At 33.6% G+C, this 27,997-nt stretch overlaps 2 protein-coding genes and 1 long non-coding RNA gene across 7 annotated transcripts; 2 read left to right on the top strand and 1 right to left on the bottom strand.

The window, feature by feature from the left end:
• The first annotated feature begins 7,918 nt into the window (after positions 1-7,918).
• LOC115874587 (bestrophin-2-like) lies at positions 7,919-25,231 on the top strand. 5 transcript variants are annotated; one of them, XM_030889785.1, is made up of 10 exons: positions 7,919-7,985; positions 15,811-15,921; positions 19,449-19,620; positions 19,681-19,883; positions 22,002-22,170; positions 22,225-22,443; positions 24,480-24,671; positions 24,747-24,771; positions 24,837-24,946; positions 25,002-25,231. In XM_030889785.1, the coding sequence occupies exons 2-10, from the start codon at positions 15,902-15,904 to the stop codon at positions 25,203-25,205; spliced, it is 1,314 nt and encodes a 437-aa protein (XP_030745645.1). In that variant the 5' UTR covers positions 7,919-7,985; positions 15,811-15,901; the 3' UTR covers positions 25,206-25,231. The 5 variants fall into 5 exon arrangements, with proteins under 5 accessions (XP_030745645.1, XP_030745641.1, XP_030745643.1 ...); XM_030889781.1 differs by lacking the exon at positions 7,919-7,985 and adding an exon at positions 10,112-10,362; XM_030889783.1 differs by lacking the exon at positions 7,919-7,985 and adding an exon at positions 13,855-14,119.
• A 68-nt stretch (positions 25,232-25,299) lies between these two features.
• On the bottom strand, positions 25,300-26,212 carry LOC115874589 (copper transport protein ATX1). The gene is made up of 3 exons (XM_030889786.1): positions 25,991-26,212; positions 25,846-25,927; positions 25,300-25,570 (listed from the first exon to the last, which is right to left on the bottom strand). The coding sequence occupies exons 1-3, from the start codon at positions 25,991-25,993 to the stop codon at positions 25,440-25,442; spliced, it is 216 nt and encodes a 71-aa protein (XP_030745646.1). The 5' UTR covers positions 25,994-26,212; the 3' UTR covers positions 25,300-25,439.
• Positions 26,213-26,369: 157 nt separating this feature from the next.
• On the top strand, positions 26,370-27,312 carry LOC115874442. The gene is made up of 3 exons (XR_004048841.1): positions 26,370-26,513; positions 26,799-26,896; positions 27,041-27,312. It is a non-coding gene; the product is annotated as an uncharacterized LOC115874442 (long non-coding RNA).
• Positions 27,313-27,997: the final 685 nt, after the last annotated feature.

Below are 27,997 nucleotides of genomic sequence, written 5' to 3' on the forward strand. Positions count from 1 at the left end.
AAAAATCATTGAAAGGATAGTTAACACCCAGCTTGTCGCTTTTTTGGATAGAATAAATTTTCTTTATGACCGCCAATACGGTTTTCGTAAGTCGAGCGATACTAGTGCTGCTGTTGTTGACTTAATAAGTAAAATTCAATTAAATATAGACAAAAAACAGATATGTGCTCTGGTGTCGCTTGACTTGTGCAAGGCTTTTGATACGGTGGACCATGGTATTCTTTTACAAAAGTTGAAATGGTTAGGGCTTGATAATGTGTCGTTTAGCTGGTTCTCTAATTACCTATCAAACCGCCAACAGAGCGTAAATATTTCAAACAAAAATAGTTCCTTAAAGAATGCCATCTGTGGAGTTCCACAAGGTTCAATACTGGGACCCACATTATTTCTAATATTTATGAATTCTATATCCAACTTAAAACTAAGTGGAGAACCATTTCTTTATGCAGATGTCACCCTGATCATGTATATTGGGGAATCAGTTGACGACTTAAAAGCTAGGATTATGGTTGATTTAAAAATTGTACAAGGATGGCTTACTTCACATAAGTTAACCTTGAATGACAAAAAGTCTAACTATATGTTTGTCTCCAGTAGAAAAATCAATAATAATACATCATTGAATTTTGAAAATATAACATTGCCGTACAGTGGTGTGATCAGGTACCTGGGCCTTCTGATAGACGAGACTCTGTCGTGGAATGAGCACATAAATTACATAAGAAAAAAAATAGTCTCTCCAATAGGGATATTCAGAAGGCTAAGCTCAGTCCTTCCAATACAACTTCTTAGACCACTTTACTTTTCATTGGTACATAGTCATCTCCAATATTTAAATATGATATGGTCAACGGCAAATGAAACTTTACTAAAACCAATAAAAACATTGCAGAACAGAGCCATAAAAAATATATACAAACTACCAGTTAGGTATCACACAATGGATCTGTACTCAAATCACAATATAATGTCGGTTGATAGTATCTACAAGTTTCAGGTGTGTCAATGTATACATGGAATTATTTTAAATGCCAAACACTCTGTCCTCAAATTTGATAGGAGGGCCCAGGTGCATGATCACAACACTAGGAGGCATAATGATGTAAATCTGCCTAAAATGCTCACCTGCAAGGGGCAAACCTCCATCTCATATAATGGAGCTAAGTTGTACAACGAACTCCCAGATTCTTTAACGTTGAATTTAAATATGCTAACATTCAAAGTACAACTCAAAAAATATATTTTTCAAGGACAAGGGGTAGGAAAATAAAAGTAGACTTGCTCTGACAGGATTCGTAGACTGATTAGTTTTTTTTTATTTGTATATAGAATTTATGTTCTAAACTTGTACACTTGTAAACTTGTAAATTGCGTACTTGTAAGCTTTATTGTGTATGTATTCTAAGGTTAAGTAAAATAATACAAGTATCTTTTATCATGTTGTGTAACTTTCTCTTAAAAAAAATATATCTATAATTATATTTGATTGATCTGTGATATAGATGTAATGAAAGGATGAGCCTGTATGAATATTTTTTCTGTATTCCTAGGTTTTGTTCAATAAAGTACTATTTTTTTTTAAAATCCATATTGAAAGAGAGAGAGTGCGAGACAGATGGAAAGAAAAGCATTTTGCAAACCAGACTGAGAGACGTTTTGAGGGAGGAAGGCGAGGATCCGGACACATTTTGCTTTGAGTTCGAAGGTGACCTTGACTCGTGCCTACAAAAATTAGAAGATAAAATGACGGAAAACGCCCGGGAATTGCAAGAAGATAAAATTATGAAAAATTCCCAGGATTTAATTAATATTTTAGAAGATAAGATCGCAGAAAATTCTAAAGACATACAGGCCAGCGTTAATAATAAAATACTTAATTTAGAAGAAAAGATAACAGACAATTCCAGGGAATTAGAAGAAAAGATTATAGAGAATTCTACGGAGCTACAAGACAAAATAACACAAATTGAGGAAGATGTAAATAAAAAAATCGAAATTTTAAAAGAAGAAATAGCGAAGTCGAATTCACCAAAATGTCAAGAAACATCGGAGGGACCGAAACTAGTCGAAAATAGGTATGCCTCAAAATCAGTTATGAAACCTCCGCAGTTTGACGGAAAAACCGCTTGGGCCAATTATTTTTGCCAGTTTGAGGCCGCTGCGAGAGCGAACGGATGGACAATCGCTGAAAAGGCTACCGCTTTGACTGTCGCACTGCGAGGAGATGCGACTGACATCTTGCAGACACTGTCACCATCGGAACAGGGAGATTAGCAGCAATTGGTACGACATTTAGAAATGAGGTACTGTCAAGCTCATTTGGAACATGTCTATCATTCCCAGCTAAAAAATCGCATTCAAAAGTCAAATGAGTCTCTGCAGGAGTTTGAAGCCGACGTAGCCCGCCTCGTTCGCCTTGCGTACCCTGTCACGCCCGAGAATGTTATGGAGCGGTTGGCAGTACAGGCATTCTCCGACGGCTTACGTGACAACGAGACAAGACAAGCACTTCTCCTAGCCCACCCAACGCACTTGGTGGATGCTTTAGCACGTGCCCTAGAATTCGAGGCCGCGAAACAAAGTTCTCGGTCTTTAGGAAAAGTACGGGCCATCGACGAATGTTCCGACGAATCCGTGGAAGGGATTGTTCGGAAAGTAATGGACCAGTTGGGCAAGTAATGGACCAATTGGGAAAGTAATGGACCATGGGCAAGAAGGGACCGATTCGTTGCTGGAACTGCGGACAGGTAGGACACGTGCGAAGCCGTTGTAAGGAGAAGAACGAAGAACCGGCTTCGTCGAGGTCGGAAAACTACTAAGGGTCGAAATGAAGGGGCACACGTCGACCTGTACCCAACATGCCCCAACGAAAACTGCTCAAGTCGCCTCGCTACAACACAAATTCAACAGCATTTTTGTGGATGGTTTTGTTGATGGAGAGTTCCGGACCATGCTGTTGGATACAGGTGCGACGAAAACTATCATCAGACCGGACATTCTTAAAACATCGAAGAAGGTTAAAACAACACAATGGCGATTACGTACTGCTACGGGGGTCCATGGAGAAGTAAACCTTAATTTTGTTATTGGGAGCACCAGTTTTGAACATCCAGTGTTGGTAGCAGATATCGAAGAACTAATTCTCGGAATGGACATTATGATCAATAGAGGTTTTGAACTAAACTTCAAACAGGGAATTTTGAAAATAAATGAAGAAGAAGTGGTTCTACATCGAAAATGTGAGGAGACGCTTCGCGTGGTGGTAGCAGGATGTTTCGATCCCTGAGCGCTGTGAGATATTTTTGGATGGTTGTCTGGAAGGTAAAATGAATAATGGGAGTATTATTCTGTTGGAGCCAAGGAACCGTGACAGCGAAATAGGACGAGGGGTCGCTGTTGGAAAAGTCCTGCTACGAGCGAAGAAGACTGTACCGGTGAGAGTAATGAACACGAATTATTATTCTGTATCCTTGAAGAAGGGAACCCTCTTAGGGTACTGTTGTTCGGTCTCCTCAGTCGTTCGAAGCGTGGAAGCCTCCAAAGTTTCGACTTCAAAAATTCCGGACAAAATGGTGAAGGAGTTAGTAAACGTTAAAGGATTATCTCCCGAAAATAGAAGAAAATTGAGAAACCTGATAATCAAGTATCAAGATGTGTTTGATAAAGGAGAAGCAGGACAGAGAGGTCGTACCAATTTAGTACAACACAAAATTGATACCGGAGATGCACGACCAATCAAACAAAATCCGAGAAGACTTCCGCTCGCCAAACGTGAAGAAGCTGATAAAATCCTTCGAGAAATGAAAGAAGAGGGTGTCATCGAACCATCTAACAGCCCGTGGACATCGCCGGTAGTACTAGTAAAGAAGAAAGACGGTACCACCAGGTTCTGTGTTGATTATCGGCAGCTCAATAATGTTACCAAGAAGGATAGTTATCCCCTGCCGAGGATAGACGATACTCTAGACACGCTGGCGGGGTCAACGATATTCTCTACGTTAGATCTGAAGAGTGGATATTGGCAAGTCGACATGGCGCCGAAAGACAGAGAGAAGACAGTGTTCTCGGTGGGCTCCGGACTGTGGCAATTTACCGGCATGCCTTTTGGATTGTGCAACGCGCCAGCTACCTTTGAGAGACTAATGGAGTCTGTGTTAAAAGGACTATCCTGGACTACCTGTTTAGTGTACCTGGATGACATCATAGTGGTTGGGAAATCCTTTGACGATCATCTGAAGAATTTGGAAGAAGTTTTCAAGCGACTAGGGAGCTCTGGTTTGAAACTTAGCCCCAAGAAATGTCATCTGTGTCAAGAAAAGGTACACTACTTATGGCCATGTAGTCTCCTCCCAAGGAGTTGCGGTAGATCCACAGAAGACCAAGACAGTGGAAGAGTGGCCGATACCTAAAGATAAACATGAACTACGAAGCTTTTTGGGACTATGCACATACTATCGCCGCTATGTACAGGGTTTCGCCACCGTCGCAAAACCATTGACCAGACTTACCGAAGGCGAGAGGCGTTTCTCTTGGGACTCAGATTCTGACGAGGCATTCCGAAAATTGAAGAAGGCCCTGACTAGTGCGCCCATACTTAGCTACCCTCTTGGCAACGAAAACTTTATATTGGATACCGACGCTAGCAATATTGCGTTAGGCGCTGTTCTGTCTCAGATCCAGGATGGTCAAGAAAAAGTCATTGGTTATTTTAGTAAGACCTTGTCAAAACCGGAAAGGAACTACTGTGTAACCAGACGAGAATTACTAGCAGTAGTTAAAGCAGTGGAACACTTCTACAAGTAACTCTATGGAAGAAAGTTCTTGTTCAGAACAGACCATGCTGCTTTGAAATGGCTGTTGCAGTTTAAGAATCCTGGAGGGCAGGTAGCTAGATGGATTGAACGATTACAAGAATTTGATTTCGACACAGAACATCGAGCTGGGGCGATCCATCAAAATGCCGACGCACTTTCCAGAAGACCTTGCGATAAGGACTGTAAGCATTGTTCCCGAGCAGAAGAGAAAGAAGCGAAACTCATAAGAACAACTGTGATTAATGATACTTGGCAACCCGAAGATCTTGCAAATGACCAAATCAGCGATCCAGAGTTGGGCTTGGTGATTAACTGGAAAAACGCGGACCAGAGACCAACGTGGGAGGAAGTTTGCAGATATTCGCCGAACGTGAAGTCGTACTGGTCCCAGTGGAATTCATTGGTAATAGATAACGGATTACTTTGCCGTGTGATTGAGAGACCAGAGAGACAAGAAGAGAGAAGGCAGATCGTCATTCCAAAGAAGAGGGTCCCGGAAGTCTTGGCGGAAGTTCACAATGGAACCAGCGGTGGACATATTGGTGTTAGCAAGACCCTTGGCAAGCTTCGTGAACGGTTCTATTGGGTGAACTGCACAGAAGACGTGAGGGCCTGGTGTAAGAAATGCGACGTTTGCGCTGCTATCAATGGACCACAAAAGCGTGGTAAAGCTCCAATGCGCCAGTACATTGTAGGCAGTCCTTTCGAACGAATAGCGATCGACGTGGCTGGTCCTTTCCCGGAGACGAACGATGGCAACAAATACATTGTGGTAGTAATGGATTACTTGAGCAAATGGGTCGAGGCCTAAGCGTTGCCAAATCAAGAAGCGTCCACCATTGCTGATGCTCTTGTTAAGGAATGGATCTGCAGGTTTGGTGTTTCCATGGAGCTGCAATCAGATCAGGGAAGAAATTTTGAGTCCAATCTGTTCCAAAGCGTCTGTGAAGTCCTTAACATCCGCAAGACCAGGACGACTGCTCTGCATCCACAATCCGATGGGATGGTTGAACGCATGAACAGAACAATTAACCGTTATTTGGCCAAAGTAGTCTCTGACCACCAAAGAGACTGGGACAAATTTCTTCACCTGTTCCTGTTGGCCTATCGTTTATCCGTCCAAGAATCCACGGGGCAAACTCCAGCCAGCATCGTCATGGGACGGGAAGTGCGTCTACCTTGTGATCTGAAGTTTGGTTGCCGACCGGGAGAAGATGTCGCTGGAGAAGATTATGTCCACAGACTACGTCAGAGGATGAACGACATCCATCAGCGAGTCCGCCTAAATATTCAAAGCGCTAGTGACCGAATGAAGGAGCACTACGACATTCAAGCTGAGCATGGGGGATACAAACCAGGGAATTTGGTGTGGCTGTACAACCCGCAGAGACGTCGTGGATTATCTCCGAAGCTACAATCCTCGTGGGAAGGCCCATACGAAGTCATGGATAGGATTAATGACGTCGTATACCGTATCAGAAAATTGCCAAAAGGAAAACCGAGGATAGTTCATTTCAACCGTTTGAGCCCTTACCAAGGCGAAATAGAAGATCATGCTGGGACCGTGAGAACCTGCAGCTTTGATCCCCCTGATTCGGAGATGTGCTTTGATGATTTCATGGCCGATACAACAGCAGTGAGAAGGCTCGCTATGGTGTAACCAAAGAAGAACCACGAGACCTGTTTTCCGTGCCTCCTGATTATTCGCTCGCTCACTGTGTGGCCCGAGATTTGCGGATGTCCAGAGGGATCGCTGCGACGTTCAATGAGAAGTTTGGGCGTGTCGGAGAACTACGCCGACAAGATCCAGAGGTTGGAAGCGTCTTGAGGCTAACCGACAATGCACATGGTCAAGCAAGACACATCTTCTACCTGGTCACCAAGGAATGGTCCCCGAATAAGCCGACTTATCTCAATCTATGGAAGACCCTGATTGAACTGAGAGAAGCCCTGCTAAACAACAACGTTGCACGATTAGCCATTCCGAAGCTGGTGTGTGGACTCGATGGTTTGAGTTGGCGTACAATCCGGAACATGATTGAAGTCTTGTTCAGATTTACGGGAATCGAGATACTTGTTTGCTGCTACAACCCAAAGCTGAGATCGGGAGAGAAAACTGTAGACTGCTATTTCTACCCAGACCTCGCAATGTACCAGGGGCCAGCTTTGCAAATACCTTCATTCACCGTGTACATCTCGGGACGAGCATGTACCTAAGAAGGGGGCAGTGTTGCGGACCCGTACCGTGTGAACTCGGCCTTAGGCTTCAGGCGCCTGCTATGACTCATAAGCGGCCCTCACACGATCAATAATATTGTCAATATTTTGGATTATTGACAATATTATTGAGCGTTTGAGCGTACATATTTTAATACTTTCAATATATTGATGGATTTTCGGGACCCTGAAAATACTCGACAATATTAAAGGCGGAGCTAGTCGTATTGACAATATATTGATCATAATGTCGCATGATTGACAAGAATTGACTAGTTTATTGGTAACCATGGCGGAAGACGGAACATCGCCGTCGTTGTTTTCACCAGTTTTGGGATCGCAATCATCAGCCTTCTGTTTCTTAACGTACTCTAGAAGATTTAGTTAGCCAAACCCCTTTTTCTTTTTGATATCTATTTTTTTATCCAACGCCTTTTTATAAATTTTTTCTCGATTTTTTCTCACTTACATATATCAAAATGATTCACACTTAATATCTGCACAAAACTTAATATTGATATATGTATTGACCGTGTCAGGCCACCTTTCAAATATTGATAAAACATTGACAATAAAAAATATTGGCAATATTATTGACCGTGTGAGGGCCGCTATACGCCCACCGACGTTCGAAGAACGAATAAGAATTTACTAGACGTCTGGACTGTCTGTTTCTCTCGTATATAAGCCGATGCCCGAAACCTGAAGGGGATAGAGATAAATAACCGATCGACGCGTAGAGTTACAATCGCCGCGCTAATTCAAAATAAATTTCTGTTAGATAAATAATTAGATAAATTGTAAATAAGTTATAAATAGTTCTTTAAGTCTTTTAATGGTTATTGTTTTTGTTAATTAGTGTTAAATAAATAGTGTTTAAATAAATTGTGACTTTCTATCCACACGGAACCGACGAAAAACGTAACAATATGTTTAAATGATGTGAATTTGAAGGTAGGCTTTATAAGGAAGTATTACAATATTAATTACACAATGGTAACACTGCATAACATTCTTTTAAATCTCGTTTGTAGAAAACTTTTTTCTTTTAAAATTATTGCCCTCTAAGCACACCACCGTAGTATTTTTCAAAAGCTTTCTATTTGAAATAGTTCCTTTAGACAATGTCATTATTTTTTGACTTCATAAGAATTTATAATTATTCGCATATGTTAATAAACGTAAAATATATTAAAAATAGAACACAAAATACCTAACGGGGAATTCACCCTGTATATGAAAAAAATTATTCTCTCTAAGAAACCATGTCGGTATTTTTCTACAGGAACAAAATTTTAGAATGCATTTGACGATTATCTATTAAGCCAGTTAAGACAATTATACTAATTATGACATTAACAGTTTAAAGTAAAAGATTTCTGAAGCGCTAACACGCAATATAAACAAATGTTCCTGTACAGGGTGGCTCGAATTCGACGCTCATCATTGGGATTTCGGAAACCGTAAAAGATACAGGATCGGTTAAATGGAGGCAACGTTGCGCAGTTTGATGCTCAATAAAATGCCGTATTGCATTTTGAAAAATTCCGAATACTTCCGAATATATTCGAAAAAAAACGGAATTTTCAATTTTGTTTTCTATTGTTTCCTGGCTTTATTTGTTAAGATAAATAAATGAAAAACACATTTTCATGGCCACTTTTTCTGCTCTATAACTCTGTATGATTAAATATTGACTTTGACGTTTCGGCTTCTGGCGACCATCATCAACTTAATTTTTTTAAATACGCACCTGATTTTTTTTTTCAATTTAATTAAATCCTTTCGTCACTCTTAAAACACTATATATAGTCACTTTGATATTTGCCGACGTTTCGTACAGAAAATTCCATCACCAGAATATTTTATGCAAAAAAATATAAAATAAAAATGCAATACGACATTTTATTGAGCATCAAATTGCGCAACATTGCCTCCATTTAACCGATCCTGTATCTCTTACGGTTTCCGAAATCCCGATGATGAGCGTCGAATTCGAGCCACCCTGTACTTACAGGGTGGTTCGATGATGCTGAGCCTTCGGATTATAGCAGATACTAAAATACTACTAATACAAAACTAAAACTAATTCAAAATTGAATACGTCAATCAATCCTAATTTATGTTATATACTAACATACCAAATCTCGTTTTTTATCAGAAGAAATAAAAAAGTTATAGGGGTGAACCACTCTTGAGAAACACTCGGTATATTATGATCGTGGCTCTAGAAAAATAATACCTTCTCTATAAATAAATAATATCAGAGAGAAAATTCTATTGCAGTGTACTATAAAATGCTTGAGCAGACCACAAAATTACAATCGCAACAATATCGCAAATCGCAGCTCCTAAAAATTCAAACTCGCAGATAGAAATAAAACTTGAGCATATTTTGACCAGGACAAGACACTACAAGCCATAAACTATCAAATCTATTTTTCCAAGGTTCCATGATTAACAATTAGTGTTTTAACACAGCCATGGCACTCTAGATTGAAATTTAAAATACAATTTGTTTAAGCGAGAATATCAAAAGTTGACATATGTTTATGTCATTCTATTCAGAGTGTCATTTTCTATCAAATAAAGTAAAAAAATACCGAACGTTCCATTTAAAAATCAAAAGTTGTAGTCATTTCCGGTGAAACAGGAAGTGACCGAAAATAATTGAATACGTCAATAAATCCTAATTTATGTCATATACTAACATACAAAAATCTCGTTTTTTCTTATCTATAATAATAAAAAAGTTATAGGGGTGAGCCACTTTTGAGACGCACCCGGTATAGATAGTAGTATTTTCAGATTTTCAAATCCAACTCTGTATTTACCATTTATCACAGAATATCTAGCTACGCAACTAGATATTCTGTGCGTTTATGTACTAAAACGTCCACTTTGAATCACTCTGTACATCGGTGTTTCATCTTGTGCTTTTAACGCCTCAAAAGTGCCACTACCATCAATAAAGGATTATCTTTAGATAAAAGATTTCGTTATTTTTAAATACATACATTATCAGATAGATTTATAATACGTTTACGATCTTTCAATCTAAAAATAAGGCTACCGGCAATATTATGTGGAAGTATCAGCATATTTAGTAATATGTCAAACAGACAATGCACATGCCTCAGTCTCGCACACAGTCGAACAACGCAACCTATTCTAATTTTAAATAAATAGAACAGTAAACTTGTCAATTTAAAATTGATTATGTAAATATGACATAGAGGTAAATAAAAAAAACAAAAAAAATGACAGTTACGTACACGAGTGAAGTTACAACCAGCAGCGGTATAGGATGTTTTATAAAATTGTTAAAACGGTGAGTAAACAAAATTTGACCTATTTTTCTTTACGTGAATATTTTTTGTACATAACTACGTAAGTTATCTGGAAAATTATTTAGCCATTGAAAAATAAATCTCAAAAATAAAACAAGCTTTTTTCGAAACTGTCACTGTGTTAGATCTAAACGGGAATCCCGTTCACAGAACCTTACATGTAAACAAATTTGCCTAAGCAATAAAAACTTTTTAAATTTTAAGGGTATATCTCTCCCTCTATAAAAAAAAACTTTAAAATGTTTAAATCCAACCAGTTTTATTTTTGATTTCTCTATCAGTAGCAAAATATAGACCACAAATGTATAGATAGACATTATTTCTAAAAAGTATGTTTACTATTTACTATAAATTTATAAAAAAAAATCCCACAAAATATATTAAAAAAAAAACAAAAAAAAACAACGCTTTATTGTACAAAAAGCCAAAACAGCTTCATCGACAAAGCATTCACAAAACAAAAAAGCTCAAAAACAAATATACAAATAATAAAAAAAATGTCATACAATACAAATCAATTCAAAAAAATTTACGTCATAAAATTACAAATAAAACATATATGGACATTGCAGAACACAGGCGTATCTAGAAAATTTTACAAAAGGAAAACTGTAAATCATGTTATATATCATAAAATCAAGAGTTATAAAATATTAAATACTAGACCTTTAACCAGTGTATGAGATGATCAAAATTTTAAAATTCAAAATTGTTCATGATTAAACATCAACAAAAAAGTCGTTTACCGCATATAGGGCTCTCTCCAGTAAGTATGATTTCAGAGCTTTGCGAAATGCGGGAAAGAATGAAAGTGACTTGATATTGGAAGGCAAATGATTGTACATTTTCTTGGCATTGTACAGTATTGAGCCCTTAACTAGTTCTGAGCTCGGGGTTGGCAGATAAATATCGTGCTCCGAATTCCTATGGATAGTTGTGAGAAGGCCTTTCCGGAATAGAGAATATGTGCTTGCGGATTAAGCAAACGGATTCAAAAATGAATAAGGAAGGAAGAATCAGTATTTTGAAGTTTTTAAAGAAATTCTGGCAGTGAGTTCTACTGTTTAATCCCAATAAGGGTATCGACCTGCTCTCTTTTGAAGTTTGAAAATACGATCAAATTTTGTCGCGCAGCAAGTACCCCAGAATGGAAGGGCATAACGAAGATGAGACTCAAAAAGGGCATAATAGACCATTCTAGGGGTTGATGAGTTAAGTTCCTTAGAAACTGATCTTAGCGCAGATTAAGCGCATTCTATTAAGTGTAAGCACCCTCTACACTATGCCCGAAATGTTTCACAAAATATTTCTTTAAATATTTCGTGAAACATTTCGCGAAGCATTTCTCGAAATACTTTCAGAAGTACACTCTGCTATGTTGCGAGAAATCTCGGCCGCGAACTGCGAAATAGATCGAAAATAGACCGAGACACGCCGTGATGGTTGTTAGTTTTTTATTAGTTTTGTTCTTAAATATCTACTCTGTACATATATTATAGAAATTGTGTAGAATATAAATCAACATAAAACGAGATGTAATTAACAAAATATCTGAATTGTAAAAAATGTATATACCGATGTGGCGGATTCATCTCTCCAAAAAATCCTAAATGGGTATTTCGCCACTGCAAGAAAATCTATAAAATAAAATAATTATTTTTTTAAACACTTCTGTGTTAAAATAAAAATAAAAAATAATCATACAGAAAGTTCAGAACTTTTGGTTTTACCTTATTGAGTAATTGTTATCAGGTAGTAATTGTTAATTTTGAAGTTTAACTTGATGTAATCAGAGACAACTACATATAATGTCATTTTAACAGAACGTCAACGGTTTTTTGTAAACGTATCTGTTTTAAAAAACTAAAGTGCTCTCGAATAGTTGAATTTAAATATTTTAAATATTTTTTTCTTTATTCTTTGTGTTTTTTTTGCTTCCGACGGCGCCGGCGGAAAGAGATAAACTTTCGGAAACGTTAGGCATTTTTTTGTTCATTAGGCAAATTTGTATATCTGTAAACCTAATGGTGCGTTTAGACTTGAGCACGCACGAGCTGAGCGTGCGCGCACGGCATTCGTTCGCGCTCTCGGCTCCGTTCAAATTAAAAACTTATTTTTCGACGAATGAGTTGTGTTAGCGAAAATAATGGACGACCAAGAAATAGTCGAGGCTGCAGTCATTGTTATGCACAGCTTAATTATTAAAAAGAAGAAAAATCGAAAACATTGTCGCTGGTGGCAAACCCAAATTTTTAGAAATCGATATAATTTACTGCAACAACTTAGTGTCCGAGGAGGGCTATGATCAGTTCAAAAACTTTACAAGAATGACCAGGTCCGACTTTGAATATTTACAAAATTACAAACACCAAAAATTACGAACAAAGATAAAAATTTTAGAATAGCAATTTCATTAATATCGACATATTCAATATTAATTTTATTTACAAGGTTTTGCCATGCGTTATATTTTTTTGATTTTTTAATAATACAAAGAATGTTTAACATTTCATAATATAGGCAACTTTTCATATTTTTCAATTAATAATAACGAAGATTCATTGATCCACTCCATAATTTTAATAAAGAAAAGGAAAAAAAATCACACACGCACGCACGAACGCAGACAAAACAAATTGCCGGTGCAAATTGAGCGTTTTATATGCGCACACATAAAATCCCTTTGAGCACGGACCAAAAACCGACACCAGACGGCTCACGTTCGCGGCTGCTCGCGTACAGACAGATTCAGAGTGAGCGTGCGCGCACAGCCGTTTACACTTGAGCATTCGCGGAGGATCAGTGCGTGCATGCTCAAGTCTAAAAGCACCATACCATCTGGCAAGTTGTTTCCGTTTGAATTAACGCAGAAGTGTTTACAAAAAATAACTATTTTATTTTGTAGATTTCAGTGGCGAAATACCCATATAAGATTTTTTGGAGAAACAAAATATCGTGGTAACAACAGATATTTTAGAAACATCTAGATCTACTTATTTCGCTGAGATATATAAAAGAAAGTCCTTTGCCTCGGGTATAGATACCGCCAAGTTTTGAAAACAGTTCGAAACGAAACGTAATTGAACGAGACGACAGGAAACGCTAAAAAAATTCCCCCACGCTCTTCTCCGCAATTTCACTAGTAGTTTTCAGGCTCTTTTAAAAAACAAAAGTAGATCGAGATAAACCGAAATAGGTCAAGACAACCGGAGATAAACCGAAACGCGACAAAGTTAGGCGAAGGAAATCAAACCATGGCCTGTTTCGTTCTATTCTCCGAATAATGTAGAGCGTGTTTAAATATATTATTTTGATTATATTTTTTTAACAGAAAAAAAAAATTATGAATTGATTTTATTAACAATCAAAAGAATGTCTTTATAAAAGTTATATTTGTTTCTCTTAGAATACTAATTACTTATAATTATTTTTGGAATGCTCACCGCTGCACATAGGAGTATTTATATCATAAATCCGCGCAAAAGTCGATAATATCAAGTAGGCCGTGAACGCTTTGATTTGTGTTATTTTCTTAGCATAGAAACAGGTTTAACCAATGACAGATACCAAACATCTCACCGTGTCACACTTCACCTGGTATGTTAGTCAGAATTCTGCCAATTTTTGCCAATTTTTCTCTGTTTTGGAAGGTTACGTTTTTTGATAGTTATTTTTCTGGAATTGTTAGTTTGTGTGCTGACTTGTGGACAACACGTAACCTAAATATGGAAGACCAAGGTATGTTGATTATTTTTATTTGATTTTAATGAATTTGTTATATTTTTTTCGCCAGAAAATGTGAGTTAGAGAAAACTATAAGAATGCAATTTATTTATTAAAAAAACGCATATATTAGAGGTTTTTTTTAGTTGTCAAGTCTTGTCAATCTTACCATTATTTGCGATACTATAGCTAAGGATGTTGTTGAAAAAATCAAATTAAAAAAAACTGCGCTTCCGTGCGCCCTTTTGTTTTTAATGATTTAATGCTCACCATAAACTGAAAATGCACTGTTATTGCTCAACGACCATAACAAAATGATTTAAGAGTAAATTCTTAATTTAATCAATGTAAGTGAAGTTGACATTTATCTGTTAAGCTGCCGATTAAAAAAAAACTAAAATAATTTACTTTACTGAGTATTTTTTTAGTAATAAGTCACGCAATTCTTCCAATAGGACAGTTGTCGGAAGAGGCAGCAGAGGCTCGCAATAAAACTTTTCGGCAGTATAGGCTTGGACTCTCAAGAAAATTTTTGCGTGAGCAGTGTAACCGAGATATTTTAAACAGACTACTGCTAACTTCGGATCCATATCTAAGCTTTATCCGTCCAAAGCATCAAAAGAAAAGAAAGCCATTTTCGAAAGAAGCATTGGATCTTATGGTGGCAATAGATCCACCACACAGCAGCATCGTCCATCAAGTATTAGATGATGAATCGGGTGATGAAAACCTAGTAGATGATATTGATCAGGATTTTGATTACGAGGACTGACTAATTCCTTTGAAATAATTAAGTTTTCTTTGTTTTATTCAGAGTATACCATATTGCGAAAAACTTAATTTCGCATATTGTTTCTTTATTACTTTTCTTTTTCTTCGTTTATTACTTTTTATACGTACCTGTATTATATCTTTAACCAAAAACTACTATATCACATTTATAATTTTTACTTTAAAAAAATTGGTATGTTTTTTAATCCAAAATACCAATCCACATTTTTTTGGAGACGTTTGTGAAACCCCCTGTATATAAGACGGAGTTCAATAGTATTTTTTTTTTAAATATAAAATGTAATTTAGAATTATATTTTTAATTAAGTAAACGTGTTTTAGACCGAAAAAAATAATAAAATAATTTTGCGCGCATTTTTGCCATAAATACTCCTATGTGCGCTGTTTGAAGTGAATTTAAATATTACACGTGGTCGCTTAATTATATAGAATTAAATTATTATAGAACAATTATTAACAAATTACTATGTATTGTTCAGTCTTTTTATTGATTTGTTTACTATTCAGCGCTAAAAAATATCATACGATCAAAAAAATGCGTCTCAGTGGCCTTTGAAATAACCATTTTCTTCCTGTACCTGCCTATACCTACATTTTACATACGCCATTTATTACAAATTAATATTTACAATAACTTAAAAGTTAAAGAGTGGTTGGGTGCAAACTTTATACTTTTTGAAGTAAATAATAAACTTTACAAATATTTTTTATGTCAATGAAAAAATAATATCGTTCATTTTATAAATTCTTCACATAATTTAATCAATTTATACAGAATATTCAGCAAACTTCGGTATAATATGAGACACCAAGTATATTAATGACAAAAAGGCGAAGGTGCTGTTTAATAATAATTCTTAAAATTTTAGAAATAAAATAAAATATGTTTTTTATTATTCTTTATTAAATTGTAGATGGAAAGGCAGTATTTACAAAATAGTATGGGGAGATCTAATATTATTTTTAGCCATATATTATGCACTCAATTTTAGCTACGTGTATGCCATGAATGAATTTTCCAAAACGTAAGTACATATAAACATTTTTGAATTTCATTTATTAATATTGTAGGGATATTATATGTTATTATAGATTTTCGATTCTCAAAATTATGATCTTGCATTAATCTATAGCATAATATTATACAAATATTGGTCTTATAAGATTAAAGCAATATCTAAATAAAAATGAAAAAAAATATGATATATCACTTCGGAATTCTTAATCCTATCCACAGAGTATCTAAGAAATATAAATTTTCTTTAAATATCAATATTTAAATTCCTGACTCTTTATTTATACAGGGTAAGTCTTAAATAAGTGCAAACATATTTAGGGGTACTATATTTGGACCCCAGAAACACGATTTTTTCGCGAAAAAAAATCAAATTTTTTGAAAAAATGTTTGGATTTTTTTTTAGTTTTCAGTTAAAAAACATAATTTCTTGATAATTTGGCAACATATATAGGTAGTAGATTAAATTTACAAAAAAGAAAACACAGTAAAGATCCAGTGATTTTGAAAATTCAAGCAAAAAACCCACTTTTTTCTAATTTTAAAGTAAAATAACTACGTTATTTTGAACTTATTTAAAAAAAATAATGAAAAGATATGTTTATCTTTTATCGAGATCTACCAGCTCTGAAAATATTTGCAGTTATTTAAGACTCTGTATATTTAACCATAACTTTTATATCAGTTATATTCATCAGAATTGGATTATAGGATTTAGTTAAAAAAGTCTGATAACTTTAAATATAATAAATTTAATAAAACTACAAAAAAGTAGTACTACAGTTATTAGTAATTCATATAATTGATTAATAAATATAATCACATAGATCCCATCACAACCCCAAAAAATTGATCAAATGAGAGTCGGACTCGCGCACGAAGGGTTTCGTGCCATTCATTATCATTAGACACAATATTATTATAAACTTTTTTCCGATTTAGCTGAAATTTTGAATACGCGTATAAGTAATTTAAAAAAAATGAAGAAACACGTTACTAAAAATTGTATTAATCAATAATAAATATGTAAAAAGTAAAAATATGTAAAAATTTAAAAAAACGATTAAAAAAGTCGCCTTGACTAGGATTCGAACCTTCCTTACTACGGCTCCAACGTCATAGCAGCGTAAAGTCCTAACACCGAGGACTTGAAAGATTCTATGTAAAATTCTTACTTAAAAGATAATGTTTAGTGAAAGTACTTTTTTATTTATAAACATTTATTTAATTGTTTTTAGTATTTGTTCTTATAGCGGAAACATAGATACATTAACTGTAAAAATTTCAACTGTCTAGCTATAACAATTCATAAGATAGACCTTTGTGACAGACGGACGGACGGACAGCGAAGTCTTAATAGGGTTCCCGTTTTTAGCCCTTGGGTAAGGAACCCTAAAAAGACCATTTTATACTCTATGAATTTTTTGTTTTTAATTTTTAACCTTTATCTGTGCCTATATCTCTTCTATTTAGATTTCGATGTTGCCATATTGTATTATCTCCTGTAATCTTTTAATATACAGGGTGTCCCAATATTCCGGAAGTAACTGAACTACTACGTACAGTGGCGGACTAAGCCTGTCGGGGGCCCGGGGCGGCGAAGCTAAATGTGGCCCCCGCCCCCGGTCTGTTTAGATAATGATATACTTCTAACGCACATTTTATAAAAATTGAATGACGTATGTATAATGGTTGACAAAATTCAAGTATTTATACAGGGTGTCCCAGGCTGAGCCTGCGTTCTGCGTTAGAAGTTTCTAGAAAACTACAATATCTAGATACGAGAATTTGTGAATATCATTGTTTTACAATGAGATCTATCGATTAAAAATATTTTCAATATGGCAGAACTTTCGAAAGTACCGGAAGTTGACAGCAACTTTCTTATTTTAAATGGGTGACCCCATTTTTTATTACATACTTAAATTTTCTGTAAAATTTTATAAATTTTGATATTAAACACTCTATACCTAACGTTAACCGTTTTTGAGAAAAAAAAATCTTTATAATTTATGGAGAAAAAAACTGCCTGTCAAAAATATGTATATAGCTTAAACGTCAATAACGTCAAATTTAGTGATTGCCACAGCCACTGTACCATAAAGTGAAGACATGTGGCTATCTATGTCAAAAATTAAATTGTCCGAATGTCATATAATAATGGCCGTAGCTGTCATGGAATTGAGCGATTAAAAAGGCGTTCGTTACTTTCGTTTTCAAAAGTTGTTACTTTTTGACTATACATGTTCCTGTACCTAAAATAAATCGTTTTAAAGTTATTTAAGATTTAGGTTTAAAGCGTAAATTTTTCTTGATTTTAACCAGTAGCCTATGACAGTATATTATCGATCATCATTTCCAAGCTAACTTTGCGCTGTTTTTTTTTCGATCGTACGGTATATTATTAAAATATCAACTATTAGATATCACTAAAGGACGAAAATACGAGATATATTTATATAAAACATTTTTTAAACTTTTAAGCAGTTTTTTTTTAGTTTTCAAACTAAATCTTAAATAACTTAAAAACGATTTATTTTAGGTATAGGAATATGTCTAATTAAAACTTAACGAATTGGAAAACCTTTTCAGTAGTGAAATAAAAAAAGCGGGTTTCCATTTGAAAAAAAAATATTTAAGATAATTTTTAATCGCTCAATTCCATGACATCTACCGCCATTATTATATGACATTTGAACGATTTAATTTTTGAAATAGCCACATGTCTTTTCTTTATGTCACAGAGGCTGTGATAATCACTAAATTTGACTTTTAGGCTGTACAAATTTTTTTGGCAGGTAGTTTTTTTCGTCCAAAAATTTTAAATATTTTTTTCTTAAAAATGCTTCCAGGGAAATACCGCGAGGAAATATCGCGATTTTGTAAGTCCTCCAAGATCCGAGGGGCCCCTTCGCTGTCTCAGGCCCATGGCCCCCGTTATAGTAAAGACTTCACTGCTCATCATCAGTAATGAAGCTAGAATACAAGTTATGCTGCGCATTGGTTGTAATTTAAAATGTTTATTCAGTAAAAATAAATAATGAAACCATTGAAAAATAACTTAAAAGCTAAAATAAATAAATTCAGTCTCAAAATATATAAAAAATAATAATTGTTCGATATTTTAAACAAAGAAAATTACCCCTTGATTTAATTTCCTAAATAGAAAATGCCATTTATAATTACTGGGGCCTGATAATTGATAATTAAGCAAACATCTGCTTCCATTTATACTGTTTATAGTTGGCGTATACGTATGGTTTGCATACTCCACCTACAAACTGCTTTATAACTACTGAACACATATTGGCCTTGTTTGCCAGTTGAATAAAAAAATACTTATTAAGATTCGGAGGCACCCTAAAAGACGGCGCCCGGAGCGTACCGCCCCTTCCGCCCCCCCCCCCCTTAATCCGCCACTGACTACGTATTTTTGGAATCAAAAAGTGCTTCGTTTATTGTCCATTACAGGACTTCAAGCTTTAAAAAAATAAACACCCAACTTTATTTTTTTCATTAACTACTTTATTTTTTCAGTCATTTCGAAAAAATCGTAATATATTGCTCAAAAAATGCCAATTTAATACCTCTAAGTTTTGTACTGGGCTTCTATGTCAACATCGTCTACACTAGATGGTGGAATCAATTCACCTCTATACCATTTCCAGACAATTTAGCTTTACTAATAGGTGCAAGCATCAAGGGACAAGTAATTAACTATATTTTGACTAGAAATTATTAAACTACTTGCTAAAGCAGTTTTTTTAAGGATGAAAGAGCTAGAATTGTTCGAAGAACTATAGTAAGATATGTCTGTGTTACATTCACTCTTACCCTGACAATGATGTCACCCAAAGTGAAGAAACGTTTTCCTACACTAAATCATTTGGTCCATGCTGGTCTTTTAACGCAGGATGAGAAAAAGATTGTAGAAGATTTAGAAAAGGAGTATCCCAATTATCAAAAACATTGGTAGCATTCCGGAGAATATACAGGGTGCTACAAATTCGAGGTACGAGCATTTGTATCTCGGAAACCTTAATAGGTACGAAGATGGTTAAATTGGGGCAAAGTTGCGCCTTGAGATGTTCACCAAGATGCCATCAAAAAGGTATAAAAATTTCAAGGATTGCTGAGTTTCTTGGAAAAAACGGATTTTTTGGAAAATCTATTTTGTTTTTTCCTGTCGTTACTTTTTAGAAAATCAAAAAACTAATTATACATTTTCATAGCCACTTTATTAGGGCTATCTGATAGTACTTTAAGATTTTCAAATTAGCTGATAATTTGTGAGATACAGAGGTGAACTTAACTTTTTTAAATACGGACCTGCATTTTTTATTTCAGATTTTGAAAGAACTCGGTCTCCTGAGTCCAATGATTTGCCACACTTTATGCTTTTTTTTTGGGTACCTTAACAACAACAAAACTATTTAATTATTATTATTTTAAATAATTTCAAGTACGACTCTGGTTTATTAAATCATTTAATCTGATTATATTCATCGTAACAATATCGATTAGAACTAATTAACATTGAATAAGGAAAATCGAGCCAATTGAAAGGATCAAATAAATAATATCCAAGTCAGCAATTTAAAGATACTATTTTTAACTTTTTTTTTATTGTGTATTTGAATTCTCAGTATACGATTTAATAATATTCATAATATATTAATCGTAGTTATTATAAATAAATCAACTTCTACAAACTATATAATTTCTAAAGCTCTACATGTTCGAAAGGGTTACCACTCCTTAATGCACAAAAACTTATTTTTTGTTCAATCTTATTATAGCTCTTTGAACATAACTTCATGTTAAGGCAGGCGGCCACTGCGAGCGAAACTAAACTAAGCTAAGAAAATAAAAAGAAACGGTAACTAAACGAAAATAAGTTTCATCGGCCACGGGGAACGATTTTTGCTTAGTAGTCTGCTGCGTCGGTGGAACCTGTCACGAACTAAAACGAGCGAAACTAAACTACGATTTGAATCTTCGTTCATATGTTGTCGTTTAGTTTCGCTCAAGTGGCCGCTGATGCATTTAAAAGTATGGAAGCTGATTTTTACAAATCTTATCTTCGCTTAGTTTAGTTTCGCTCGCAGTGGAGAGCTAAACTAAACTAAACCAAGCGAAGATAAGATTTGGAAAAATCAGCTTCCATACTTTTTAATGCTTCAGCGGCTACTTGAGCGAAACAAAACGAAAATATATGAACGAAGATTCGACTCGTAGTTTAGTTTCGCTCGTTTTAGTTCGTGACAGGTTCCAGCGAATTTTTCGCAGCGATTAGTTCGATGATAGCAGAGATACAATACGAAAACTTAGCTGACTACTGAGCGAATATCGTTCCCAGTGGAGTTCCCATTTTTATAGTTCCGAATGCATTTTGTAGTCTTTATTGTAAATGTTGAAATGTATTGATTTCACTTTTATAAATGACGCCAAGTAATCCCCTTTAGTTATTGCATTTCATTTTCCGTATTCAATATTTTACCCCACATCATTGTTAAGTTTGACAGTTTATCAATATTGTGACGATGAATAGATTAAATCTTATAAAAAAATAGAGCCGGACTTGAAATTATAGTTTAAATAAATTATTAAAATTATGTTCAAATGTATGTAACAAAAAATTATATTAAGTGTTGGCATATCATTGTACTCAGGAGACCGAGTTCTTTCAAAATCTAAAATAAAAAATGCAGGGCTGTATTTAAAAAAATTAAGTTGGCCTCTGTATCTCACAAATTATCAGCTAATTTGAAAATCTAAAAATACTATCAGATAGCCCTAATAAAGTGGCAATGAGAATGCGCAATTAGTTTTTTGATTTCCTAAAAAGTAACGCCAGGAAAAAATAAAATTGATTTTCAAAAAAATCTGTTTTCTCCAACAAACTCAGCAATACTTTGAAATTTTTAAAACTTTTTTGATTGCCTCTTGGTGAACATCCTAAAGCGCAACTTTGCCCCAATTTAACCATGTTCGTATCTATTATGGTTACCGATACACCAATACTCGTACCTCGAATTTGTAGCACCCTGTATTATGTAATATTTTTTTTTAATATTTTTATTTTATCAGGCTACCACTTGCTTGGGCTGCCAACGTTACAACTAGAGCTAGACATGAAGGCATTATTAGAGAGGATTTGTCTGTAAAGAGTATCATAGACCACATAAACATATTCAGAGGAAAATGTGGTGATATGTTAGCTTATGATTGGATAAGTATACCCTTAGTTTATACACAGGTTAAGTTCTATTAAACATTTCTACAAATTCCATTATTTCATTCCGTACTATAGGTAGTCACCATTGCAGTTTACAGCTACTTCCTAATAACAGTTATAGGGAATCAATTTATTACGTCAAAAGACGACTTACTGTTTAATTTTCCATTTATGCCAGTACTAGAATTTTTCTTTTATATGGGTTGGCTGAAAGTAGCTGAAACTTTAATCAATCCATTTGGAGAGGACGACGACGATTTTGAAGTTGTTTGGATGATAGATAGACATATTCAGGCATGTAGAACATAGTTGTAAAAAAATTGGTCAAAGGCATTCCTAAAAACTATTAATTAATTCTGACAAGCAACGGTATACAGGGTGCTACAAATTCGGTGTACGAGCATTGGGATCTCGGTAACCGTAATAGATATGAACATGGTTAAATTGGAGCGAAGTTGCGCTTTGGGATGTTCACCAAGATGTCATTAAAAAAGTTTTAAAAATTTCAAGGAATGCTGGGTTTTTTGGAAAAAACGATTTTTTTGATAATGAATTTTATTTTCTCCTGTCGTTACTTTTGGGAAAATCAAAAAACTAATTGCACATTCTCATAGCCACTTTATTAGGGCTATTTGATATTGTTTTTAGATTTTCAAATTAGCTGATAATTTATGAGATATAAAGGTAAACTTAATTTTTTTAAATACAGACCTGAATTTTTTATTACCGGTTTTGAAAGAACTCGGCCTCCTGAGTATAATGATATGCCACACTTTATACTTTTTTGTTGTTTTGGGTACCTTAACAACAATAAAACTCTTTAATTTTTATTTAAAATAATTTCAAGTCCGACTCTGTTTTAAATTATTTGATCTGATTATATTCATCGCAACAATATTGATCAGCGCTAATTAACATTGAATAAGAAAAATCGAGCCAATTTGAAGATTCAAATAAATTTTATCCAGGTGAGCAATTTAAAGATATTATTTTTAACTTTTTTTATTGTGAATTTGAAATCTCAATGTGCCATCTAATAATATGCGTAATATTAATCGTAGTTATTATAAATAAACTAACTTCTACAAACTAGTTTCTAATGCTCTACATGTTCGAAAGGGTTGCCACCCTCCCTATTGCACACATTTATTTTTCAATTTTATTTATAGCTCTTTGAACTTTCTTCTTATACTTCCCAATGTATTTTGTACTCTTTATTGTAAATGTTGAGATATATTGATTTCACTTTTGATTTCACAAATGAAGTGAAGTAATATGTATTCATTTGTATATTATTTTTTATTATTTTATTGCATTTGATTTTCCATATTAAATGTTTTAGCCCACGTCATTGTTAAGTTTGAAGGCTTATCAATGTTGTAACGATGAATAGATTAAATATTAAAAAAAACAGAGCCGTACTTGAAATTAGTTTAAATAAATTGTGTTCAAATATCCGAAACAAAAAAAAATATTAAGTGTAGCATAACATTGTACGCAGGAGACCGAGTTCTTTCAAAATCTGAAATAAAAAATGCAGGTCCGTGCTTAAAAAAATTAAGTTGGCCTCTGTATCTCACAAATTATCAGCTAATTTGAAAATCTAAAAATACTATCAGATAGCCCTTATAAAGTGGCTATGAGAATGTGTAATTAGTTCTTTGATTTTCTTAAAACTAACGACAGGAAAAAATAAAATTAATTTTCAAAAAAATCGTTTTTTTTTTTCAAAAAACTCAGCAATCCTTGAAATTTTTAAAAAAAATTTGATGGCATCTTGGTGAACATCCCAAAGCACAACTTTGCCCCAATTAAACCATGTTCGTATCTATTACGGTTACTGAGATACCAATGCTCGTACCTCGAATTTATAGCACCCTGTATACAGAGTGAGTCTTAAAATAAGTACAAATATTTTCAGGACTGGTAGATCTCGATAAAAGAAACATATTTTCTCTTTACCGTTTTTCAAAAAAATCCTAAATAACCGAGTTATTTCACTTTGAAAATTTCGAAAAAAAATATTTTTGGTTAAAATTTTGAGAACCACTGGATATTTTTTGGGTTTTCTTTCTTGTAAATTGAATATACTGCATATGTTGCCATATTACCAAAAAAGTATGTTTTTAACTAAAAACTAAAAAAAAATCCAAAAAAATCCAAATTTACATTTTTTTGCGCGGAATACCTCATAGTCGTGTTTCTGAGGTCGAAATATACTACTTCTAACATATTTGCACTTATTTAAAACTCACCCTGTATAATTTAACTTATTACAAAAATATATATTCTTATTTAAAGTAAAAGAATTATATGTATAATAATTTCAGACATGCTATCTTTTGGTGGATAAAATTCATCAAGATCATCCAAAGCTAATGAAAGATTACTATTGGCAACAAACAGCGCCAGACACCCTACCTTTTACTATAGCTTCTCAACAGTATATGAAAGAAACGCCTGTACAATCGGCTGAAAATCTTAAAATTAAAAAGACAGACCAAGATTGGATCATTCCAGAGGTCCGGTATCATTCTTTTCTAAATTCTTGACAATTTGATGAAGTTAAATTATTTATATCATTATTTACTTTTCAGGATAAAGGACATGGCCACAGAGGAAGTAATAATATTATGAAACTATATATAATAAAAAATACATAAATACTTAATTATATTTTATTTTAGAATCAGTGTGGTCTGTTTTAAAAAAATCATTGTCAAGAAACAGAAATGAAAATGTGGGTTATTACTTGAAAAGAATTGCTGGAGATGATAATGCAGATGTATTTGATGAGGTTTATATTAATTTTCTTTAATCTAGAAGAAACCCAATATTTTTTTATATTACAGATAAATACCTACGAACAAGAAGGTCCCAGTAAAATTAGTATCCCGCTATTTCCAAAAACACAATGCAACGAGAACGTAGAGGAATTTGAGAATCTCAAAACAGAAAGAATGGAACTTCATAGAGCAAAACTTTTACAGTACATTCAATTAATTCAAGCTACCAATAAAGAAAATGTACCTGATAAACAGACATATTTGAAATAACTTTTTAACTATAAACCACTACAAAATAAGAACCCACTTTTTAAATAAAGATACTTTAATGATATATTTATTTATTGTTACTATATAACTGTATAAAATTTAGCTGCAATAAATATAAATATTAAAAATAAATAAGGAATATTTTTAGTAGGCATTACAAATGACATTAGATACACATAAAATATTTGAACAAATTTCTTAATAATATATAAAATACAATAAGGTATAAGTTGTCTAGTAAGACGTTATATATTCAGTATTTTTTCCAGTTTTCTTTATAAGTTCCAAAACTTCATTGGCTGATAGAGTCGTAGTTACTTTTACTTGTTGTTCCTTTAAATTGATTTCAACGTTTGCAATCTTATCTATAACACAAAATTGAATATCATTATGTTTTCAATTACTAATTTCTAATTTTGTATTATATATAGACACAGTTGTTTTTAGAATGAATTAACTGTGTGTACAGTATTATATAGCTAAATATAAACAATTATTCTTTGTCATAGGATTATTAAATGATAAATCTTTTAATTTATAATACGAATTACTGCCATTGTAGTGCACTGTCAAAAGTTATAATTGAAAATTTAATATTTCTTTTAATGTCTGTTTTTTTTTCATAAAACCTACAATATACCTTTATGTTTCCCTAACACACGTTCTACTGCACCAGAACAACCTTCGCAAGTCATCGCCACTCGATATTCGTGCACTTGGGACTAAAATTCAGTAAAACAAGTATATGAACGGATAATTTTAAAAAAATTGTAGACCTAACTTACCATCTCTAAATGAATACGTGTCACGTCTGTCTTGAATAGTAAAATGAATTAGTAACACGCAATAAAAGTTACTGTTCTAATTTGCAATAGATGCATGAATCAGCGTACTGAATAATTTATTGAAATAACTGGAGAATAATTTCCAAGTTTTAAAAATTTGATAACTAAACAAAAACGACAGCTCTCAAAAAAATTGACAGTTCGCAGATGTCATATGTCATCTACCTTTACCATAGAACAATAAATAATAAATGTGACATAACCATTGATTATAAAAAGTTGTTATTGATTAAAAGCTGTGGTCGGAATTAACATAATCGAATCCTAAAATTTGAAAGTACCGAAACGTACGTTGCCGGTTGCCGATTATAGCAGCAAATATATGACGTACCGTCGGCATATGGACACGTCATTGAATTTTGTGTCTTCGTGGCCGGAAAGTTTGATTTGGAAGAGTTTTTCTAAATTTTATATTTAATTTTATAGGTTTTGTTCGACATTGCAGTCAGCATAATTCAACAAGGTAATATTCTTTAATAATTCTCTTTCTGTATGCATTTTCTTATGTATAATTATATTGTTTAATAGTTTTAATTATTGGAATAATGCCCAAATAATTTAAAAGCAAATCAAAAATTTGTTTGATATTTTCTTGTTTGGATTTTTTAAATTATTATTATATGTACAGTGTTAATATATACCGATTTAGTGTCTATATTTAAATGAGTTTGTATCACTACTATTTAACATATTTGTTTAATCTAAAAGTTAATATATTCAATATTGTTTAAGGTGGTTTTTGTTACAGAGATATGGATCAAATCGTTAAATTCGTTGAGCCAGGTCGTCAGTTTGCTAAGGACTCCATTAGATTAGTAAAAAGATGTACAAAACCAGACAGAAAAGGTAAATATTTAATAATATTGAATCTAGGTTAATACCATCGAACATTCCACAACTCTCATTTAAACTCTGTTGTAAATTAAGACTTGACCGTTATTACTTAATAATTGTGTTTAATCTAAGCATTTTATTTATGTTTTTTTACAGAATTTCAAAAAATAGCAATAGCCACTGCCATCGGATTTTGTATTATGGGATTTATTGGATTTTTTGTGAAACTTATCCATATCCCAATTAATAATATTATTGTAGGATCATAAAAGACGCTTTTTTTGTTATACACAATCTGCAACTATTTTTTATTCATAGTTTATTTATTTTGTATCAATTTTTCAAAGTAATTGGATGTATCATCTGGTTATGATGTATTATTAGTTTTAGTTGTCTTAAGGCATCAATAAAACTATTTTCTATAAATATGTTACTTTGAATATTTCTTTTTCCTCAAAAAATATAAGCATATTTCTTTTTTCCTATACTGAAAATCAGTGAATTAGTTTTCCATTCTCTGGTTTTCCACTTTCCACAGAGTCAACATTTTTATATTAGAACTTAGAGGGGTATATAACCTAAGTATATAACTGGTTGCATAACCAACATTTGTAGTTTAAAGTTTTTTATATTGTGTTCTAGGAGACCGATTTGGTGATTTTTTAAGCAATTTGTACGAAAATAAGCACCTTTTTATTTAGAATTTAATGGTTTAAGTATAATTTTTTTAAAATTAATAATTTAAGAGTTATCAACAGAAAAATTGATTTTTTATTTGAGACACCCTCTATATTTTTAATTAACTGAAAATAATTTAAAATTACCTTTCCAAAAATATAGCACACTTGATATTTTGTCATAATCCCCTTCGAAATACAGAATTTTTAAAAGTTCGCCACTTTTAACTAGAAGGCTTTGGACCCCTTATAAGATAATAAGCCCTTAATGGAACTTGAAAACATATTTTTCCAGCAAAACGACGCACCGCCTCTGAACGCTGAAGTTATCAGCAAATTTTTGCAGCCAATTTCAAGAATAATTGGATAGCTAAACAAGATCCCACCCGTTGGCCGCCGAGGCCGCCTGACTTAGTGCCGATGGATCTAATTCTAT

This window comes from Sitophilus oryzae, unplaced genomic scaffold (assembly GCF_002938485.1).
Source record: "Sitophilus oryzae breed Bouriz unplaced genomic scaffold, Soryzae_2.0 scaffold_1297_pilon_pilon, whole genome shotgun sequence".
NCBI lineage: Eukaryota > Metazoa > Arthropoda > Insecta > Coleoptera > Curculionidae > Sitophilus > Sitophilus oryzae.